At 47.2% G+C, this 19188-nt stretch overlaps 1 protein-coding gene across 1 annotated transcript in view; it reads right to left on the minus strand.

Moving 5' to 3' along the window:
• The window catches only part of Dnah8 (dynein axonemal heavy chain 8), a 237184-nt gene that overhangs the window by 8770 nt on the left and 209226 nt on the right, over window positions 1-19188 (minus strand). Inside the window, exons 88-90 of the mRNA XM_034524086.2 lie at window positions 15248-15404; window positions 12191-12343; window positions 10875-11064 (exon numbers count right to left, since the gene is read on the minus strand). Coding sequence (XP_034379977.1) covers window positions 10875-11064; window positions 12191-12343; window positions 15248-15404 — 500 coding nt within the window. The remainder of the gene's footprint in view (window positions 1-10874; window positions 11065-12190; window positions 12344-15247; window positions 15405-19188) is intronic.

The following is a 19188-nucleotide window of genomic DNA, read 5'->3' on the forward strand; positions in this document are numbered from 1 at the left end:
TTGCCAGACTTCAACACTGGTGATCTTTTTCAATATACCTCGTGTGTGTGTGTGTGTGTGTGTGTGTGTGAGAGAGAGAGAGAGAGAGAGAGAGAGAGAGAGAGAGAGAGAGAGAGGCATATATCTTTCTTTCTTTTCTTTCTTTCCTTTTGAAGCAGCGTCTCTCACTGAATGAAGATCTTGCCAACTCAATTAGAACGGCTAGCCAATGAGTGCTGGGGTTACAGATGGAACCCCAAGTACCACCATGCCTGACTTTTACATAGGTGGTAGGGATCTGAGTTCAGATCTTTACCCACAAAGCCATCTCCCTAGGCCCCCAGATGGCTTTTTTTATTCAATAAATGAAGCAGTCCCCCTGTAACGGGCCTTGGTCTGCACGGTTCTTTCCTGTCTGAACAGTTACCACGCCTCCCTGCAGCACCTTCAGAGATTCGGAGAAGTGATGTCTCTGCTGTGGGTTTATGACAGGCAGTTTTTCCCCTAAATGAGAAGCAAATGTGGTCCATTGGTAAGTTAAATAAAAAGGCAGAAATCATTAGACAACGATGAGGTTGGTCAGCCAAGCTGAATGAACACACACTGGGCACCTTTCAGAGGGATTTGCTAGATGCTAGGGCAGGCATTGGAAACGGCCAGAGCAGCTTGGTCCAGAGCCATGAAGTCCGAACTGTGGAGGAGAAATCCATAGTGCACTAGTGGAGTTTCTTCTCAGACTACTCTGTGTGTGTCTGTGTGTGTGTGTGCATATGTATGTATGAATGCATGGGTATGTGTGTACCCATGTGTATGTGCCTTTGCATATGTCTGTGTGCATGTATGCATGTGTGTATGTATGTATATATATGTATATATGTATGTGTGCATGTATGCATGGGTATGTGTGCACCCATGTGTGTGCCTTTGCACATGCCTGTGTGGTGTGTGTGTGTGCATGTATGTATGTGTGTGTGCATGCATGGGTTTGTGTACACCCATTTGTGTGTGTGTGTGTGGCTTTGCATGTCTGTGTGCATGTGTGCATGCATGTATGTATGCGTGTGTGTGTGTGTGTGTGTGTGTATGCATGGGTATGTGCACACCCATGTGTGTGCCTTTGTACATACCTGTGTGGTGTGCATGTGTACATGTATGTATGTGTGTGTGCATGCATGGGTATGTGTGCACCCATTTGTGTGTGTGTGTGTGTGTGTGTGTGCCTTTGCACATGTCTGTGTGCATCTGTGCATGTATGCATGGGTAAATGTGCACCCATGTGTGTGCCTTTGCACATGCCTGTGTGTGCACGTGTGTGTGTGTGTGTGTGTGTGTGCATATTTGGAAGCTAGAGATTGAAGTCACATGTCTTCTGCAATCAAACTCTGACCTTAATTTTCCAGACAGGATTTACTGATCCTAGAGGTCCCCAATTTGGCTAGACTGGTTAGCCATCGAGTTTCAGGGTCCCATATGCCTCTCCCACACCAGTACTGGGATTCCATGTGCAGGTAGCCACACCTAGTTTTTTTTTTACAGGTCCTGAGGATCTGAACTCAGGTCCTCTTGCTTGCTTGACAAGCACTTTACTGACTGGCCCGTCTCTCCAGCCCTTTCTCTCAAATTTTAATGATCCCGCCGGGAATCATCTGGGGAAAGGTCTCTGATTAATGCAAAGGTTCTGACACAGCAGAGGCTGCAGGAGGACTTCACATCAGGTATCTGAGATCTGAGGTAAAGGTTCTTGTCACGCTAGAACTATGGGAGCATTTGAGAAACTGGTCATGGAGGCTCTCAGCACGAGAGTCTGAAGGTCTTAACCCTGGAGAGTAGGAACATGATTGGTTTTGGGTCCCAGCCATTAGTATGTATTAAAAATGTCCCAGGTGATTGTGCTGTGGAAGACAGGCCTGAGAACTGCCACTCTGTCAAAGGCTCTCTCAGGACAGGGCACTTGCCAGCCATTGACCCACATTTGTTTTAAGAACCAGTCTGACGGCGGGACCTGGGAAGCTGGGCAATGCCTCTAAGAACAAGTGAATTGTCTGGAGGGCTGTCAGTAGGATGAGCTGGCTTTTGTGGGGCTTTGGAGACTCATGAGTGCTCTGTGTTATCATTCATCCAAGTGACAGGCTCCATCAGACCCACAAACACAGGGAAGGGCTGGCAGTAAGGCTGGGACCCCTCACCCCAAGTGGCTGGTGTACAGAATTCTAACTCCTGACACAGCCTCCTCCTTGAATAACTGGCTTTACCTCCACCCCCTCCAGTCGCAAGTATCCAAACCTTCCCATCATGCCCTTCGGCAGGGTTCTATTTCCACACAAAATAGTCTCTCTATTTTTTTTTTTTTTTTTTTTTTTTTTGCCTTTACTGGAATCAGCCCTGAACACATAAGCACTTCCCAATCATCTCTCCACCCATCACGAGAACCTCTCTGCTGCCTTGACAACCACAGGCTCTGGTGACGGGTCCTTCCTCTCATCATCATTCCTGACAGCTGTCCCCCACTCACTGAGTACCCCATTGACAGCTCCTTCATGTGTGTATGCGCGTGTGAGTGTGTGCATGCGTGTGCATGAGTGTGTGATATGTATGTGTGGGACATGTTTGGGGAGTGCAACTGTACATGTGTGTACGTGCAAAGGCCAGAGGGCGATGTTAGGTGTCTCCCTCAATGGTTCTCTCTCTCTCTCTCTCTCTACCTTACATTTTGAAACAGGCTCTCTCTCCCTTGAACTTGGAGTTCATTATTTAGTGGGACTAGCTGGCCAGCAAGCCTCAGGAATCCTCTGTCTCTGCTTCCTGAGCCGTGCTGGGGTTGCAGCTCTGTGCCAAGGTCCTCAGCTTTCTTTGTGGGATCTGAACTCAGGTCCAGATGCTTGCATCTTGAACTCTTACTAAGTTACCTCCTTGGCCTCTCATTGTCCTATCCAGCAGCATGGCCTCTCTGTTCTTGATATCATGGTGTCAGTATTTATCGTCTTTATTTTGTATAGGCAGGGCGACACACGCACGCCATGGTGCATGTGTGAAAACCAGGGGACAGCTTGTAGAAATCAGCTTTCTCCTGCCATGCAGGTCCCAGGAACCAAACTCAGGTCATCAGCCTTGGTGGCAAGTACCTTCCTGGTGGCACTGAGCCATGCCAGACCATTTGTACTCCGTGAACTACACCCTCTTTCTTCCCCACCCCATCAGCTCCTTCCTTTCCATACATGCCAAAGCCCCAGACACAGGTAAACCCAGAGGCCCCTTCTTACTGCAGTGCCTCACTGCTGGTGGATACCAAGAGGCAACATCCGGCTGCTGTGCAGGACCTCAGTGGGTTTCAAAGCCACCTGATGTCCTTCCCTGTCCCCAGCTTCCATCACTTTCCTGAAATTCCTGCCTGCGACATCTTCTCACTCCCAATGAGCTTGCCTATGCCTTTAAATAGAGGATAGAAAACTCCCTTTACCTCTGAGCATCAAGCCTGCACAGTTATCCACTGTGAGCATCTGTCTTAGGGTCTCTATTGATGAAATGCTGGGACCAAAAAGCAAGTTGGGGAGGAAAGGGTTTGTTTGGCTTACACGTCCACATCACTGTTCATCTCTGAAGGAAGTCAGGACAGGAACTCAAACAGGGTAGAAACCAAGAGGCAGGAGCTGATGCAGAGGCCATGGAGGGTGGGGGACTGCTTACCGGTTTGTTCAGCCTGATTTTCTATAGAACCCAGGACCACCAGCCCAGGGATGGCCCCACCCACAGTGTTCTCCCACATTAATCACTAATTAAGAAAATGCCCCATGGGCTTGCCTACAGCCCTATCTTATGAAGGCATTTTCTCAATGGAGGTTCCCTCCGCTCAAAAGACTTTAGCTTGTGTCAAGTTGGCTTAAAACCACCTGGCTCAGCATCTATGGTCACTCCTTTCTTGTTATAGTGGGGGAGGTGTCCAGGCGCCATTCCACCTGCTCTGCACTGTGACACACACATCCCTCCCACATTTTCTAACACCCTGGCTGGTATCCTTAGACCCTCTCTTCCTCTCCTTTCCCCCCCTTCCCTCCTCCCCCTCCATCTCTCTGTTTCTCCTGTGTGTGTGTCTGTGTGTGTGTGTATCCGTCCGTCCATCTGCCCGTCCCCTTTCCTTCCTCCCTCTATCAGTGTTTGAATGGGCTTCTCTTATCATTAAAAGAGAAAACAAATCCTTCCTTCTCACAAATATCCGTCCTCCAGTGTTTTTCTTTTCTTTAAAGTTTGATTTCTTAAGAGTTCCTGTCGGCTATATCATGCATACAAATATATTCTCTCTCTTTCTCTCTCTCTCTCTCTCTCTCTCTCTCTCTCTCTCTCTCCCTCTCTCCCTCCCTCCCTCCCTCTCCCTCCCTCTCCCTTCCCCCATCACTCCCCTTCCCCCATCACTCCCCTTCCCCTCTCTCTCTCCTCACTCATCTTAAAATCTGACTCCCCAAGTTCCCACCTACACCCCCGGGACTTCTATTCCAATTGGGATCTTCCTGACAAATCCAGCCAGCCATTTGGAGTCCACCTGGCTTGACCTCTGGCACCCCCTGGTATTACTTATGACTGTCCCCTTCTCTTTCTGGGACCCATGTTTTTCTGCTCTCCCTTTCCAAAGCTCTTTGGTGGAGGGTCCAGGCTTTTGTGCTCTGGAGGAAGATGCTCAAGGAGACAGCAGAATCCCCGCGAGGATGGCTTGGGGGAGGATCATGAGGTTGCTTGTTGTGGAGGTCACTGGAGGTCAGAACTTCCTGCACCTGCTGCTGGCATTAAGTCAGTCACACAGACAGATACACAATCACACCTGTGAGAGAGGAGGTGGAGCCTGCCTGGGAAAAGCCACAAAGGGCTGGGGAGGGGGTGGGGGTTGGCAAGAAGAGAGCCAAGGAAGTGAACTGATAGAAGCCAAGGTCTAAAACAGTTTCCAGGAATAGGACAGGTGCTTCAGTAGTTAATGGCACTTAATGTTCTTCCAGAGGACTGGAGTTCTGTTCCCAGAACCTACAGTGGGTGGCTCGTAACTGTCTGTAACCCCAGCTTCAAGAGGGGTATCAGGTATTCTGACCTGTGTGGACACCAACATGCACGTGGCACACACACATAAAATAGGAAGGAAGGGAGGAAGGAAGGAAGAAAAGAAAGGAAGGGAGGGAAGAAGGAGAGAAGGAAAAAAGGAAGGAAAGAAGGGAGAAAGGTAGAAAGAAAAGGAAGGAAGGAAGGAGGGAGGGAGGGAGGGAGGGAAGGAAGGAAGGAAGGAAGGAAAGAAGGGAGAAAGGAAGGAAGGAAGGAAGGAAGGGTGAACCTCCAGACGTGCCATCCTAGCTACAGTCAAGAGAATGAAGTTAGCAGAAATGTCACTAGCTGGGGTGGCCTTGGAGAGAGTGGTTTTGGTGGTTTCTGATGCCTCCACAGTTGGCAGCCATGTTTGAGACTAGAATTTTATGAGGCGTGGCTGTGACTGTCAGCAAGGCTGGTACCTAAAGACTCCTTTCATGCGAAGGCAGGCAGAACCCCCTGCTACCCCTGATGAGCCTTCTTACTCAGTACAGGGGGTCCCCCTGAAATTTCGAAATTTCGGCACCCTTCTTGCCCCCTAGTCCTCTTTGTGGCTTTTCCCAGGCAGGCTCTGCTTTTGGGCTCAGCCTGTCCTCTCTCATAAGTGTGACAGTGTATCTGTCTGTGTGACTGGCTCAATGCCAACAACAGCTGATGCAGAAAGTCCAGTGTCATCCCCCCCCCCCACCACACACACACACACACACACACACACACACACACACACACAAACCATGTCTCCCTAAGCCATACCCATCAGGACTTCCTGCATCGGCTATTGGCATTGAGTTGGTCACACATACAGATACACGACCTCATGATCCTCCCCCAAGCCATCCTCACGGGGATTCTGCTGTCTCCTTGAGCATCTTCCCCCAGAGCACACGAACCTGGACCCTCCACCAAAGAGCTTGGGCGTGGGAGAGCAAGAAAGCATGGGTCCCAGAAAGAGGAGGATGCAGGGTCATAAGTAATACCAGGGGGAACCGACAAATAGTTGGCACAAGGCGGGGAGTTTCTCCTGGTTCCTTTCCAATCCCGAATGAACATCTATGAACCCTTGGCCCACTTTGCCACCTTGACAAACGGCAACTCTTAGAGCTGGTCTCAAAGTGAGTGTTCAGAAATTGCAGCCGGTCAGTGGCATTGCTCCAAACACACACACACACACACACACACACACACACACACACACACACACACACGGGGCGGGAGGGGGGAGGGGGAGAGAGGCAAGATAACAGGACAAAATGACCCATCTCCTTGCTTCCTTGCTTCAGCACCAGTCCCTCTAAGTGAGAAATTTTGATTCATGCGGGTGAATACGGCGTAGTGATATCTGCTACAACAGACGGGTACAGCTTAGGGAGGCATGAGGGGGGGTGGAGGTGGGGGAAATTGGCATCTAAATGGCACCAAGCTCCAGGCTGAATTACGCATTTGGAAAATGATTGTTGCTGCAGGGTTCAATCTAATACAGAGGTGCAAGGCCTGGGGAGCATGCCTGGCCTCCACCATCATGTCATTAGCACATATGAGTCACTCCCGGCATCAAATGACAAAATTTGGCTATTAATTAGAAGGTGTCACAAAGGAGTCAATGTCTTAGCTTGACATCTGCCTCCCTATGGCTTATCCCTGTTAGCTTAGACACATCCCTACATGTAGGGCACACACATACACACACACACACACACACACACACACACACACTCATGTACCAGAAGCCAAACCATATATACATGATGCCCTGAGAACGGTACACAGGGGCAGAGGATTGGGGGTGAGGGGCAGCCCAAAATTCCTTTGCACGCCATGAGAACCATAGCCTTAAAGAGGTTGAGAATCCCATATGTCCTTCCATATGTCCGAATCTGCCAGGAAACACTAGCAGAAGACAAAGGCCCTCTGGGTCTGCGGAGTCTGCTGGAAAGTAAGTGCACCCACCGTGCCACTGAAACAAATAGTACAGGGTCACCGACGCAGCGAGCTTGACCGTGTTAATCATCCAGTCTAATTGTCCGCATGGCTGAGCTCATCAACTGCCACAGAAATCATCGTGACGGGGCCTGGAAATACCCGGTGAGGCTCTGTGGTGTGCAATCCAGCCTCTTCATGTGTGCTGGACCAACAACAACAACAACAAAAATCAAGCCAGCCACAAGGCAGGTGCTAGCAGTGCTGGCTGGGACGCTGATGTGTGTGTGTGTGTGTGTGTGTGTGTGTGTGTGTGTGTGTGTGCATGTGTGTGTATGTGCGTGAATGTGTGTGTGTATGTGTGGTGTGTTTGTGTGTGCATGTATGTGTATGTGCAATGTGTGTATGTGTGCATGTGCAAGTGTGTGTGTATGTGTGTGTATTTGTGTATGTTTGTGTATGTGTACATGTGTGTGTATGTGTGCATGTGTGTGTATGTGTGCATGTGTGTGTTTGTGTGTGTGTATGTGTACAGGTATGTATGTGTGTGTATGTGTGTGTGCATCTGTGCGTGTGTGATGTGTATGTATGTGCGTGTATGTAGGTGTGTGCACATGTAATAAAGGATGTCACCTGTCCTTGTGGCATCATGGGCCTCAAAGTCACCTAAACTTCAGAAGAAGGGACCTGATGGGAAATACCCCACAGACAGTGTAAGATACCATAGACATTATACGGTGATAAAAAAAACTTTAGTTTTAATTAATTACATTAATTTAGAGTGAGTGAGTGTGTGTGTGTGTGTGTGTGTGCGCTTGCACAGCACAGCACACATGTGGAGGTCAAAGAACAGCTTACTGGAGCTTATTCTCTTCCTACACTTTGGGTTCTGGGATTTGAACTCAGGTCGTCAGCCTTAGCCGCAAGAGCCTTTAACCCTCTGAGGTGCTATGCTTTGCCAGGCTCCAAACTCCTCCTGTTGTGATGAAACTCTGGCCTCGTGGCAGACAGCACTGTGTTTTACTTAAACACGGGGGCTGTTATTTTTAAAGCCGCTTACTTAAATGTTTTGAGCGAGAAGAATAAGCTGATGTTTACCACAGCGGCTAAGGAAGAAGACACAGATCAGGAGACGAGTTCATACAGAAGGAGCTATTGTTAAAATCAAGGATCCTTATCTGTTTGGACGCTGCCCACTGCCCGCTGCCCGTGGACCCACGTTGAGATGGGGGCGGGGCGGGGCGGGGCGGGACGGGGAGCTCCCTGTTTTTCAGACGTGGCCAAGTGATGTGGAACGGGAAAGTAATTTGTCCCTTGTGCCAAGAGGAGGAAAAGGAAGCCGATGCTCGATGGCTGTGCACAAAGGGGTGACCTCCAGGCTTCTGTGCAACAAAGCAGAAAGCAATCACAGATAAGGGTGAGGGTGTGGGCAGTGGTGCTTGTCTGGAAAGGGTAGCGTGTTGGCTTGAATCCCGTGTGGACTTTCTAGGGTGCAGCCCTGAGAGAAAACACAGAAGTCCCATGGACGTAGAGGTAAAGAACGTGAAAGGGGTTTTGTCTTACTGGTGGGTGGCATTAAAATGCACAAAACTTTAAAAAGAATGTAGCTGCTATGGAGATGGCTCAGTGGTTATCGCACTTGCTGCTCTTCTGGAAATCCCAGGTTTGGTGAGCAGCGCCTACACCAGGTGGCTCCCAACTGCCCGTAACTCCAGCTCTAGGGGACCCAGCACTCTCTTCTGGTGTCTGTGGCGCCTCCACACATGTACACATGTGATGCACACACATATACTCAGGCCCATGCACACACATGTAAAGTAAGTCCTTAAGATATTTGTTTTTAAGGTTTAATTCTGTGTATAGCTGTGTCTGTACACGTGCGTGCAGTCCCTATGGATGTCAGAATGGAGCGTCAGGTCCCCTGGACCTACGACTATGCGTAACTTCTTGTGAAGGTGGGAAGTGCAGTGGTTGGTGCTATAAATTCAGCAGGTGTTAAGGCAGTTGGAGGTGTATGCAGCAGGGCTGGCAAGATGGCTCAATGGGTAAAACACTTGCTGGGCAACCCTGATGATCTGAGTTTAATCCCCACAACCCGCATAAAGATAGGAGGAGAGAAGCAACTGCACAAAGCCATCCTCTGACTCCCCGCCCCATGCACCATGGCATATGTGCCCTGCTCCTAACACATACACACACACACACACACACACACACACACACACACACAGAGAGAGAGAGAGAGAGAGAGAGAGAGAGAGAATTATTAATTTTAAAAAGAATATGCATCTAACACATGAACATGTATGTGCAGAGGGCATGTGAATACATACTTTTAAGGCATGATAGTCATTTAAATTCCATTTCTAAGAAGTAGCTGAATGGATAGAGCATATAGCTAGGAGACTGTCACCAGGGAAGGATCCATGTGGGGGGAAGCAGCACATCTCAGACCCCAGGAGGTCCTGCTGTGCCTTCTCATACGGGGATACTGTGATCCTGTCTTTGAGTACCCTGCATCCACTGTGCCCATCCTTGGCCTTCGTATGAACAGGCTCCTACGGGCTATGGCAAGTTTCATCCAGCTGCCTTCACTCAACATTATCTTTATGAGATTTACCCGTATCACTGCGAGTAACAACGGTTCCTCTCGAACCAATAAAAGTGAATGCTACGTAACTTACCGGCAGATAAAGGGATTAGAGTGTTGAGTGTAAAGACACCCCAATCCCCTCCTCTAGCTGGGAACGATTTGAAGTTACAGTGCCTGCACTGAGGTAAGACAGAAAACGTTGCTAGCTATCTAGACCTTACAAGCTCCATGGCACCAAACCAGCAACCTTCTCAGGATATTTCTAAAACGGAAGGATGACTGACACAGAACAAACACCTTCTGGGAGAGGGGAGCCCCCCCACCACCCAAGCTCACTCAGTTTTTCAAGTCTGATTTTCTAACCCAAATCGGCAATTTGGGGCACATTTTCAGGAATCTCATAATCGGGCATTATTTTATTTATTACCTCTTATTTGTGTTTATGAAGCACTGCGCATGTGTGAGTGCTGGTGGATCTTCTTCTAGCTTCATCTTGCTGTTAACCCTTTTGAGGGTTTGCTTACTTGTATTTTATGTATATGAGTGCACATAAACATAAATGTATGCATATATGTATATATATATGTGTATATATATATATATGTATATATGTATGTGTATATATATGTATATATATATATCAGATGCATGCCTGGAGCTTACAGATGTCGGATCCCCTGGAACTGGAGTTCCAGATGGTCGTGAACCAATGTGTAGGAGCCGAGAACCAGACCTGGGTCCTTTGCAAGAGCTGTCATTGCTCATAACTGTGGAGCCCTCTCTCCACCTTCTCTCCTAGATAGAGTCTGTCTCTGAACTTGGGGCTTGGTGATTTGATTAGCCTGGCTAGCCAGAAAGCCGCCCCCGCCCCCCCCCCCTCCGCAAGATCCTCCCATCTCTGAAACGTCCCCCAGCACCATCAGGCCTGGATTTGTTGGTGTAGGTGCTGAGAATCAAACTCTGGTCCTCAAACACATTCGCAAATGATCCATCTCCTTGTCCTGTTTTGGCTTTCCCACCAACAGGTAAAAAAAAAAAAATAAAGCTTGAGAGAAGTTTTTTTTTAACCCTTTTACCACAGGCCATGGTTTGGTCATGAAGGCGAACAGGAAATGGGAGGGTTTGGCCATTGCACTGTTTGGGGAATGTGACAAGAAGGATTTCAAAGGGCTGTGTATATCCTTGCAACTCTAAGAGGCTCTTCCAGGCACCTGCCAGCTAACGGGACCACACGGCTTTATGGAGTATACATTCAGCATACAATGTTGCTACACAGCCGCACGAGAACTTCCAAGGTAGCCTTCTCCTGTGAGCATTTACTTACCTTGGGGGTTAAAGAACCCGGTCATCCAGAACACATTAGGTCTCCCTTCAAATATCCATGTTGAGAACTGAGCGTTCCTTTCCAGAAGTTCGGTGAACCAGAAGCCCAGGGTGGAGGAGTCCCAGGACACTCTCTTCCAGAGCTGAGGTATACGAGCATCGTACATGTTGTCCAACGCATCTCTCAAGTTCTGGAGGCGACAAGGGCGAAACACATGACCCAGGATGCTGGACAGGTGGCTCAGTGACTAAGATCACATGTTGCTCCTGCAGAGAACCTGAATTTGGCTCCCGACATCTGTGTCAGGTGGCTCATGACCGCCTGCAAATCCAGCTTTGGGGCTCATATGCCCTCTCTTTCACAGCCACAGGTAACTGCACTCATGTGCACACACTACACACAAATACATGGGCACATACATGATTCAAATGGAAAATATGATCTTTTAAAAATAGCGGCTTTATGGGATGGAGAGATGCCTGGGCTGTTAAAAGCACTGGCTGCTTCTGCAGAGGACCTGGGCTCAGTTGCCAGCCCCCCCCCCATGCAACTCTCTGTAACTCCAGTTCCAAGGTCTTCTAGCCTCAGTGGGTTCTACACATATATAGTCCATATAAAAACATGCAGGCAAAACAGATAAATATATATGAATATTTAAAAATAATGTTCTTTTTAAAAAAGATCTACCTTTATTTTTCCCCTTCTCTTCTCCCACTCACTCTGGCCCAAAGGCTTTTATTTATTTATTATATGTAAGTACACTGTCGCTGTCTTCAGACACCCCATAAGAGGGCATCGGATCTCATTACAGATAGTTCAGAGCCACCATGTGGGAGCTGGGATTTGAACTCATGACCTCCGGAAGAGCAGCCAGTGCTCTTAACTGCTGACGTGGATATGGAAAGGTTCCTGGGGAGCTGGGACAATAGCTCAATTGGTAAAGCAGTTACCTCCTGAGCATGAGGCCCGGAGATCCTCAGAACCCACATAAAAGACGTGGGTGTGCTGAGACACAATTTTACAATCCTAGGACTGGGGAGGGAGAGGCAGGAGGATCTCCAGGGGTCACTGGCCAATTACCCAGCCTAATGGGGATAGCCAGATCCCAGGGAGAGGCTCTGCCTCACAAATGAAGGTGCTTGAGGGATGACATCTGAGCCCTCTGCCCTCAACATGTAGGAGCTCACACATGTGTGTGCACGTACACACATGCAAGTATACCCAGACACAAATGAACACATGCACACACAGGTACACCCATGCAAGGAAAACAGAGAGAGAGGGACACGCCCACCTCGAGAGAGGGACACGCCCACCTCACTCATGATGATCGTTCCTTCGATAGCCAGTTTGAGATCACTCAGGCTACTGCGGAGGATGGTGATGACTTTCTGCATCCTGTCAATTTCTTGCCTAAGAAATATGTTCATTGAATTCAGGTGTCCCATCTTCATCAAACGAGCTTTCACCTAAAACAAAGTACAGCATACCATCACTTCTTTAAAAAAAAAAAAAAAATCGTTAGTCATCTCTCTTCCAAATGACCTCTCCGAGTCTCAAATCTTTCTCTTCCTCTGGATGTCTCCCCGCTGGACCAGATGAACTAGAAAACATCTCTTGTGGAACCAGACTGACGGTTAAATCCCCCATTTTCTGAGCTTCAAAAACTTCTGTTCAACTTAAATGACTTTTATTTCCTACTGATTGTGCTTGGTTGATAATTGGAAACGCTCTTTAAAAGGCTGAAATAAAATTGTACCTATTTCCTCTTTCAAATGATTAAGTGTTAAGTGTCAGTTAAATATTCTTTTGAAATCTAACCTTCGCCAGAGTACAGCGGGAGGTTTTTCTCCCCCACCCCATTACCCTCACAGAGCTGTGATTAGAAATGTCACAAAAAAGTTAAGACAAGCCAAATCTTTACAGAACAGTCACCGGTGGATACGATTAACTGTGTGGGTCATGGTTGCCTCGGCTGCAGATGCTAAAAATGGTTTTCCCTAATCTAATCGGTGAAAATATGTGGCTTCGTGGGAGAGCCATTAAGTGACCTGTCACTTGTTCCTGTTGGCATATCATGTATTGACCTTGTTAAGGAGATCAATGCCAAAGCCTCTCGCTGTAGAAACAATAAACTACAATGATTAATTAATTAATTAATAAGCCAATATACGTTTCAGTTTAGTGATAAGTGCCAGGAAGAGACTGGCTGTGGATACCAGCAGGAACTCGTGGGAGGACTTGAACAGTCCAAGAGGTGGTGATATGGAAGATTTGATTCAAGAATGAGACCAAAGAATCACCAGGAGGCCAGCAGCTGAGGAAGTCCCTTGCCAGAGATGCCCATGGCCCTTCCTGAGACCTGGGGTAGTAAGCAGGCTCTTCCAGCAGCGGCCACCTCTGCTGTATGACAGCTGTGTCGTTTTCAGTGAGTTAAAGATGAAGGCAGGAAACAGTTCCGTAAAGCCAGTGGCCTGAGCTGGGGCAACCTGAGCAGGGCGGGGCCGAGGACACCAACGTCACAGTCCAGAGGGACAGTGGAGGGCCAAGATCTGGTCCTACATAGTATCTTTAGGTTTTCTCCTAACTCCATCATTTGCAATTTAAAAAAAATGTCTGTCTGTGTCTGTGTGTATCTGTGATTGTATGCGTCTATATGTCTGTCTGTGTGTATCTGTGTCTGTGTGTGTGTGTCTGTGTGTATGTCTATGTCTGTGTGTGCATGTGTGTGCGTGTGCATGTGTGTGCGTGTGCATGTGTTTGTGTGTGCATGTGTTTGTGTCTGTCTGTATCTCGTGTCTCGTGTCGTCTGTATCTGTGTGTGTGTGTGTGTGTGTCTGTGTCTGTGTCTGTGTCTGTGTCTGTATGTATATATGCCTTCAGCAGCCAGAAGATTCCCTGGGACTAAGGTTACAAGTGGTTTTGAGTTGCCCTACATGGGTCCTAGGAATGGAACTCAGAACTTCTGTAAGAGCAGCAAGTGCTCTTAACTGATCTCCCAGACTCTAAAACCTTTTTAAATTTCTTTGTTATCTACTTATTTATTTATAAGATCTCAGGCCGGCATTAAACTTTGTAGACAGCTGAGGATGACTTTGAACTTGCAATGCTCCTGCCTCTACCTCCTGAGTGCTAGGATTACAGGCGTGCACCACCATAGCCAGTTTAGACAAGGCTGGGAATTGAAGCCGGGGCCTTATGCATTCGGGGCAAGTGCTTTAGCAACTCAGCCACGCCCTCGTTGTCTGTTTTAGTCTCCAGTGTTCTGTCTCCATCCTGAACTGGGCATCACACATGGCATCCTTTGCCCATGTCTATGGTGTGGCAATTCATTCTTGGGGCGAGGAGAAATTATAAAGACCACTTCAATCCCCCAAATGGGACATGAACCCCTGTGAGCCACAAGATAAAAGGAACATTCCAGAAATATATCCTGTCATGTGGTAACTACCTCCAACTAATTACCTTGTCCTGAGCTTAGGGTCTTAAAGCTTTTCTCTCTGTGTCTCTGTGTATGGGGGCAGCATTTACATACCTATGTGTACCATGTGCATGCAGGTGCCTGGAGAGGCCACAAGAGGGCATCAGATCCCCTGGAACTAGAGTTGTGAGTTACTTGATATTGGTGCTGGGAACTGAACCCAGGACCTCCAAGAGAAATGGCCAGTGCTCTGGAGAGATGATGAGCCGTCTCTCCAGCTCCCAGCTGCAGGTTTTAACAGATAATCTTGTTGGGCATAATGGATTGCATCTGTAGCCCCACCTACTCAAGCAGTAAAGGCATTTACTTGAGCCCAAGAATTCTAGGTTGGCCCAGGCAACACAGCATGACCAAAATTTTTTAATTAAAAAAAAAGAAAGAAAGAAAAACAATTAAAACAGAAGGGGAAACCCTTAGAAAAGAGCATAATTATAATATTGACCGTGCTTCATGCATGATTATGATTCCAGCATACGCTGTTTACTGATAAAGCCAGAGACTTGCTGTGGTCTCTTACAGAAGCCACGCAATGAATGCTTCTGGGAGCAACTGTCTATGGTAATGGGGCTCCATTTGTACTGTAGAAGCTAATGGCATAATTAGGTTTCAATTTACTGACTTCGCTTGACTGCTACATTTTCAATAACATGCTTCTATAAAATAAAAAAAAAAAGCGGGGTGGCGGGGTGGCTCTGGGGGTAAAGATGCATGCAGCCAAAACTAACAGCCTGATTTTGATCCCTAGGACCCAGGCGATGGGAGGGGAGAGCCAACTCCTGTAGGGGGTACTCTGATCTCCATGTGAATGCTATGTGCTGGGGGGGGGGGGGGTGCAGGAAAACGACCTCCCCATTTCTCAGGATCTTGCCCAGCGGGAAGGGCATGGCTTTACCTCATGAGGCACATAGTTAGGGGGTAGCTTGCTGAGCATGTCCTCGGACAGCCTGTAGACGATGGCCTCTCGCGTCTCGCCCACGCCGCCGCCGCTCTCTTTCGGCTGAATGTTGGTGATGGTTTCGAGGACGTCAGAAGCAGTGTTACTCTGATACCTGACAGGAAAAAAATGGCTGCTCAGAACGAAGAAGGCAAGTGTTGGCCTCACAGATAATCAGCCAAGCTAAAGGGCGTTGGAGGGATCTCTTGAGACAGAGCCAGGCATGGAGGAGGGGGAAAAAAGAAGAAAATAGGAAAGAAAAGAAACATAGACATGTTGCTGTCAACCTGCAGGAATGAGGACACTTGGGTTTCTGTTGGCTTCTAGTGTGACACCAGAAAACCTGACAGCAGTGCTCCATCTCCAGATAAAGAGAATCCTTACGTTGTCTCTGGTGACCCAAATGACCTTGACTGTCACTTACTTAGACGAGCAGCTTACACTGGACATGAGCACGCCTCCTATCCTCCGCAACTCAGGGACAGGTGCAAGCATCTATCAGAATATGACAGCCTGTGACATCAAGCAGAACCATCTTTCTCGCCCTCCCGAGCTGGATTATGAGCCGCTCAATTTTCTCTGCCCTGTTTTGTTTTGTGTTTATATGGCTCCCGTGGAGATCCGTTGTCAACTGTCTGAAAGCTCGCTCAGTTGGGACTGAAGGGATGCCTCCATCGGTCAAGTGCCCACCTTGCAAGCAGGAGGTCCCAAGTTCAGATCCCCAGCACCCACACGAGATGCGGGAGACCGCAGGACAGACAGTGTCAGGGGGCACATGTCTAGATGAGGAAATACATCATCAGTTGCATGGGCGCTGGACGTAGGAGAGATTAACTATGAATGGGTACATGGTTTCCCTCTGGGGGACAGAGACGTTCTAGACTTTGACTCCAGGGAGGGTCACACGGTTCTGTAAACTTTCTGCCTTTTTATGCCCCAGTTAAACTTGGGGGAATTTAAGGAGGACAGCTTATACTTTGAGAGTATTTTTTTTTTCTTCAAAAACCAAAGAGGAGAAAAGAAAGAACAGTGGAGCAAGCCACCAACACCAGCCACCAACACAAGCCACCAACACAAGCCACCAACAGGCTGCTACTTGAGAAGATTCTAAGGGACACACTGCAGCGAGGAGAGATGAGGCCAGAGCGACCTCTGAGATGTGGGAAAGAATGGACCAGTGCCTGGGTGGACCTAACCAAGCATCACAGGGGAAATATAAATCTGAGTGTGGGGACAAAACAACAACAAAAAAGATGAAGCTAAAATTAAAATTCTGAAATGTCAGGAGGGGAGCATTTTGGGTTAATGTTCCTTAAGAATGTATTTATTTATTTACTTGTATGAGAGAGAGAGAGAGAGAGAGAGAGAGAGAGAGAGAGAGAGAGAGAGGAAGAGAGACAGAGAGACAGAGAGACAGAGAGACAGAGAGACAGAGAGACAGACAGAAAGTATAGAGCTTACAGAGTCCAGAGAGAGTATTAGATCCTCCCCTGGAGCTGAACTTACAAGCAGCTATAATTATTTAAAAATAAATGTATGACTTCTGAATGAGAAGAGAGGAGAAACAGAATTGGCAAAGGGCTGGAAAGGAGGGAGAGAGGAAACAGGAGGAAGCAGTAGTCTAAAAATGGCAACATAAATGACAGGGAAGCCGGCTCAGTGGGAGGCATGTTTGCTGTGCAAGCGTAAGGACCTGAGTTCGAATCCTCAGCCCTTACACAAAAAGCTTGGCATGGTTCTGTATGTCTATAGCCCCAGTGTTGGGGGTGGGGACAGGCAGATTGTGGGAGCTCACCAGCCAGCTAACCTAGCTAGAACGGTAAGCTTCGGGTTCAGCGAGACCCGTCTCAAAAAATAAGGTGGAGAGTGACTGAGGAAGACGTCTTGATGCTGACCTCTGACCTCCACACACAGGTAAATGAACCCACCAAATACTTAGGCACATGTGTATACACCATGCAAACATGCATAGATCACTCACACACACTATTTTTAAAAGCAAAAGAATGGCAACATCTTATGTTGACTCTTTGTACTTTAAACAGTTTAAATATTCACTTAAATATTATATATATATTATAATTAAATTAAATATTATATATAAATATATATAATATATATGTTCCAAATGCAATAAAGAAGTTTTAAAAAAAAACCATGTAACTGTATTTCTAACAATATATCCTACCAAGAGCCTATAAAAAGCCATGCAGTTGCTAAAAATGAGGAAGTAGTTCTATCTCCATTGATCAAGTGAGATGTCATCCAGAATTCGGAATAAAATGGCGTGCTATAAAAACCAGTTATGAGCCAGGAATGGTTCCTGCCCATGATCCCAGTACTTGGGAGGCTGAGGCAGGAAGACAGCCATGAGCTTAAGTCCATGCTGGTGTACATACTGGGTTCCAGCATGCTCCAGACTACAGAGAGAGACCCTACGTCACATAACAATAAACCCGCAAAAAACAAGAAGCCAAACGAAACAACTAACTATGCTTCTATCTTCTCTCTCTATATATGTATGTGCATGTGTATGTTTATGTATGTCTTTGTATGTGTGTATATGCGTGTGTATGTACGTGTGTATATGCGTGTGTGTATGTGTATATATGTGTGTATATGTGTATGTATATGCGTGTGTATGTATGTGTATATATGTGTGTATATGTGTGTGTATATGCGTGTGTATGTATGTGTATATATGTGTGTATATGTGTGTGTATATGCGTGTGTATGTATGTGTATATATGTGTGTATATGTGTGTATATGCATGTGTATGTATGTGTATGCAGGTACATAAAAGTCTAGAAGAGTATTTTGACAGTGTTGTTTGTTCATGATAAGCTGTCTCTATAATCATTACTTTTTTTCATACTCTTCCCTATTGTTTATCCTAAGAAGGTATGACTTTCATGATAGTGTGTTAAGAAAGTATGACTTTATAACAAGATAGTAAAACCATTTTCTTTTTGAGAAACAGACACTCTCCTACATGCTCTCTACATGGGCAGAGACCATCTCAAGCGGTGCAAAGAACTTGTCAGGGGTGAATCAGTGGCAAATGTTTTGAGGGTGTTGAAATGTACCTCACAAACCACACCAGCCAGAAAGGCCCTCGACTGACGGCCGACGTTTCTCTTCAGCGTAAGGAGAGAGAATAACACCGTTTTCTCTCAGCATTCCTAGGTGTGAATTAAACATCCTTCATGGAACCAATGCTATAACTGTCAGACATCTAAGGGGCTACGGGTACCATCGTCCTGCCTTCCACTTGTGAAGCAACTGTGCTCTGTGGAATCCAGAGGATCCTGTAGAGCCCGTGTTTGACCTCATTCGTGAGTGGAGGGCATGCTCCTGTCTCCAGCATTCCTATCTGACATGATGAGCCCCTGTGATACCTCTCATGGATCCAGACATGTACGCAACCTTACGTGAAGTTGTAGTCATGGTAAATGCATGCAGGAACACATTTCGCACACTGGGCTTTCTCTCTGTCCGGGCATTGTGAGAACTTTCATATAGTTTGGGAATTGCCACTGGCTTGCCCTTTACATGTGTGAGTTTCAAAATAAGAGTTAACAAAAGTAAAAAAAAATGTTTTATTTGTATTCATGTGTGCACTGTGTGTGTGCGTGCGTGCGTGCGTGCGTGCGTGCGTGCGTGCGTGCGTGTGTGTGTGTGTGTGTGTGTGTGTGTAATACCCATGGAGGCCAGAAGAGGGTGTCATGTTCCCTGGAGCTGGAGTTAATAGGCTGTTGTAGCCTGACAGACAGGTATGCTGGGAAGTAAAGCCTGACCTTCTGGAAGAGCAGTAAGCACATTTAACCACTGAGCCACCTCTCCAGTCCCCAAAGTTGATTTTTAATAAATAAATAATTTATGCCAGGTGGTGGTGGCG

Source organism: Arvicanthis niloticus, chromosome 20 (assembly GCF_011762505.2).
Source record: "Arvicanthis niloticus isolate mArvNil1 chromosome 20, mArvNil1.pat.X, whole genome shotgun sequence".
Taxonomy (NCBI): domain Eukaryota; kingdom Metazoa; phylum Chordata; class Mammalia; order Rodentia; family Muridae; genus Arvicanthis; species Arvicanthis niloticus.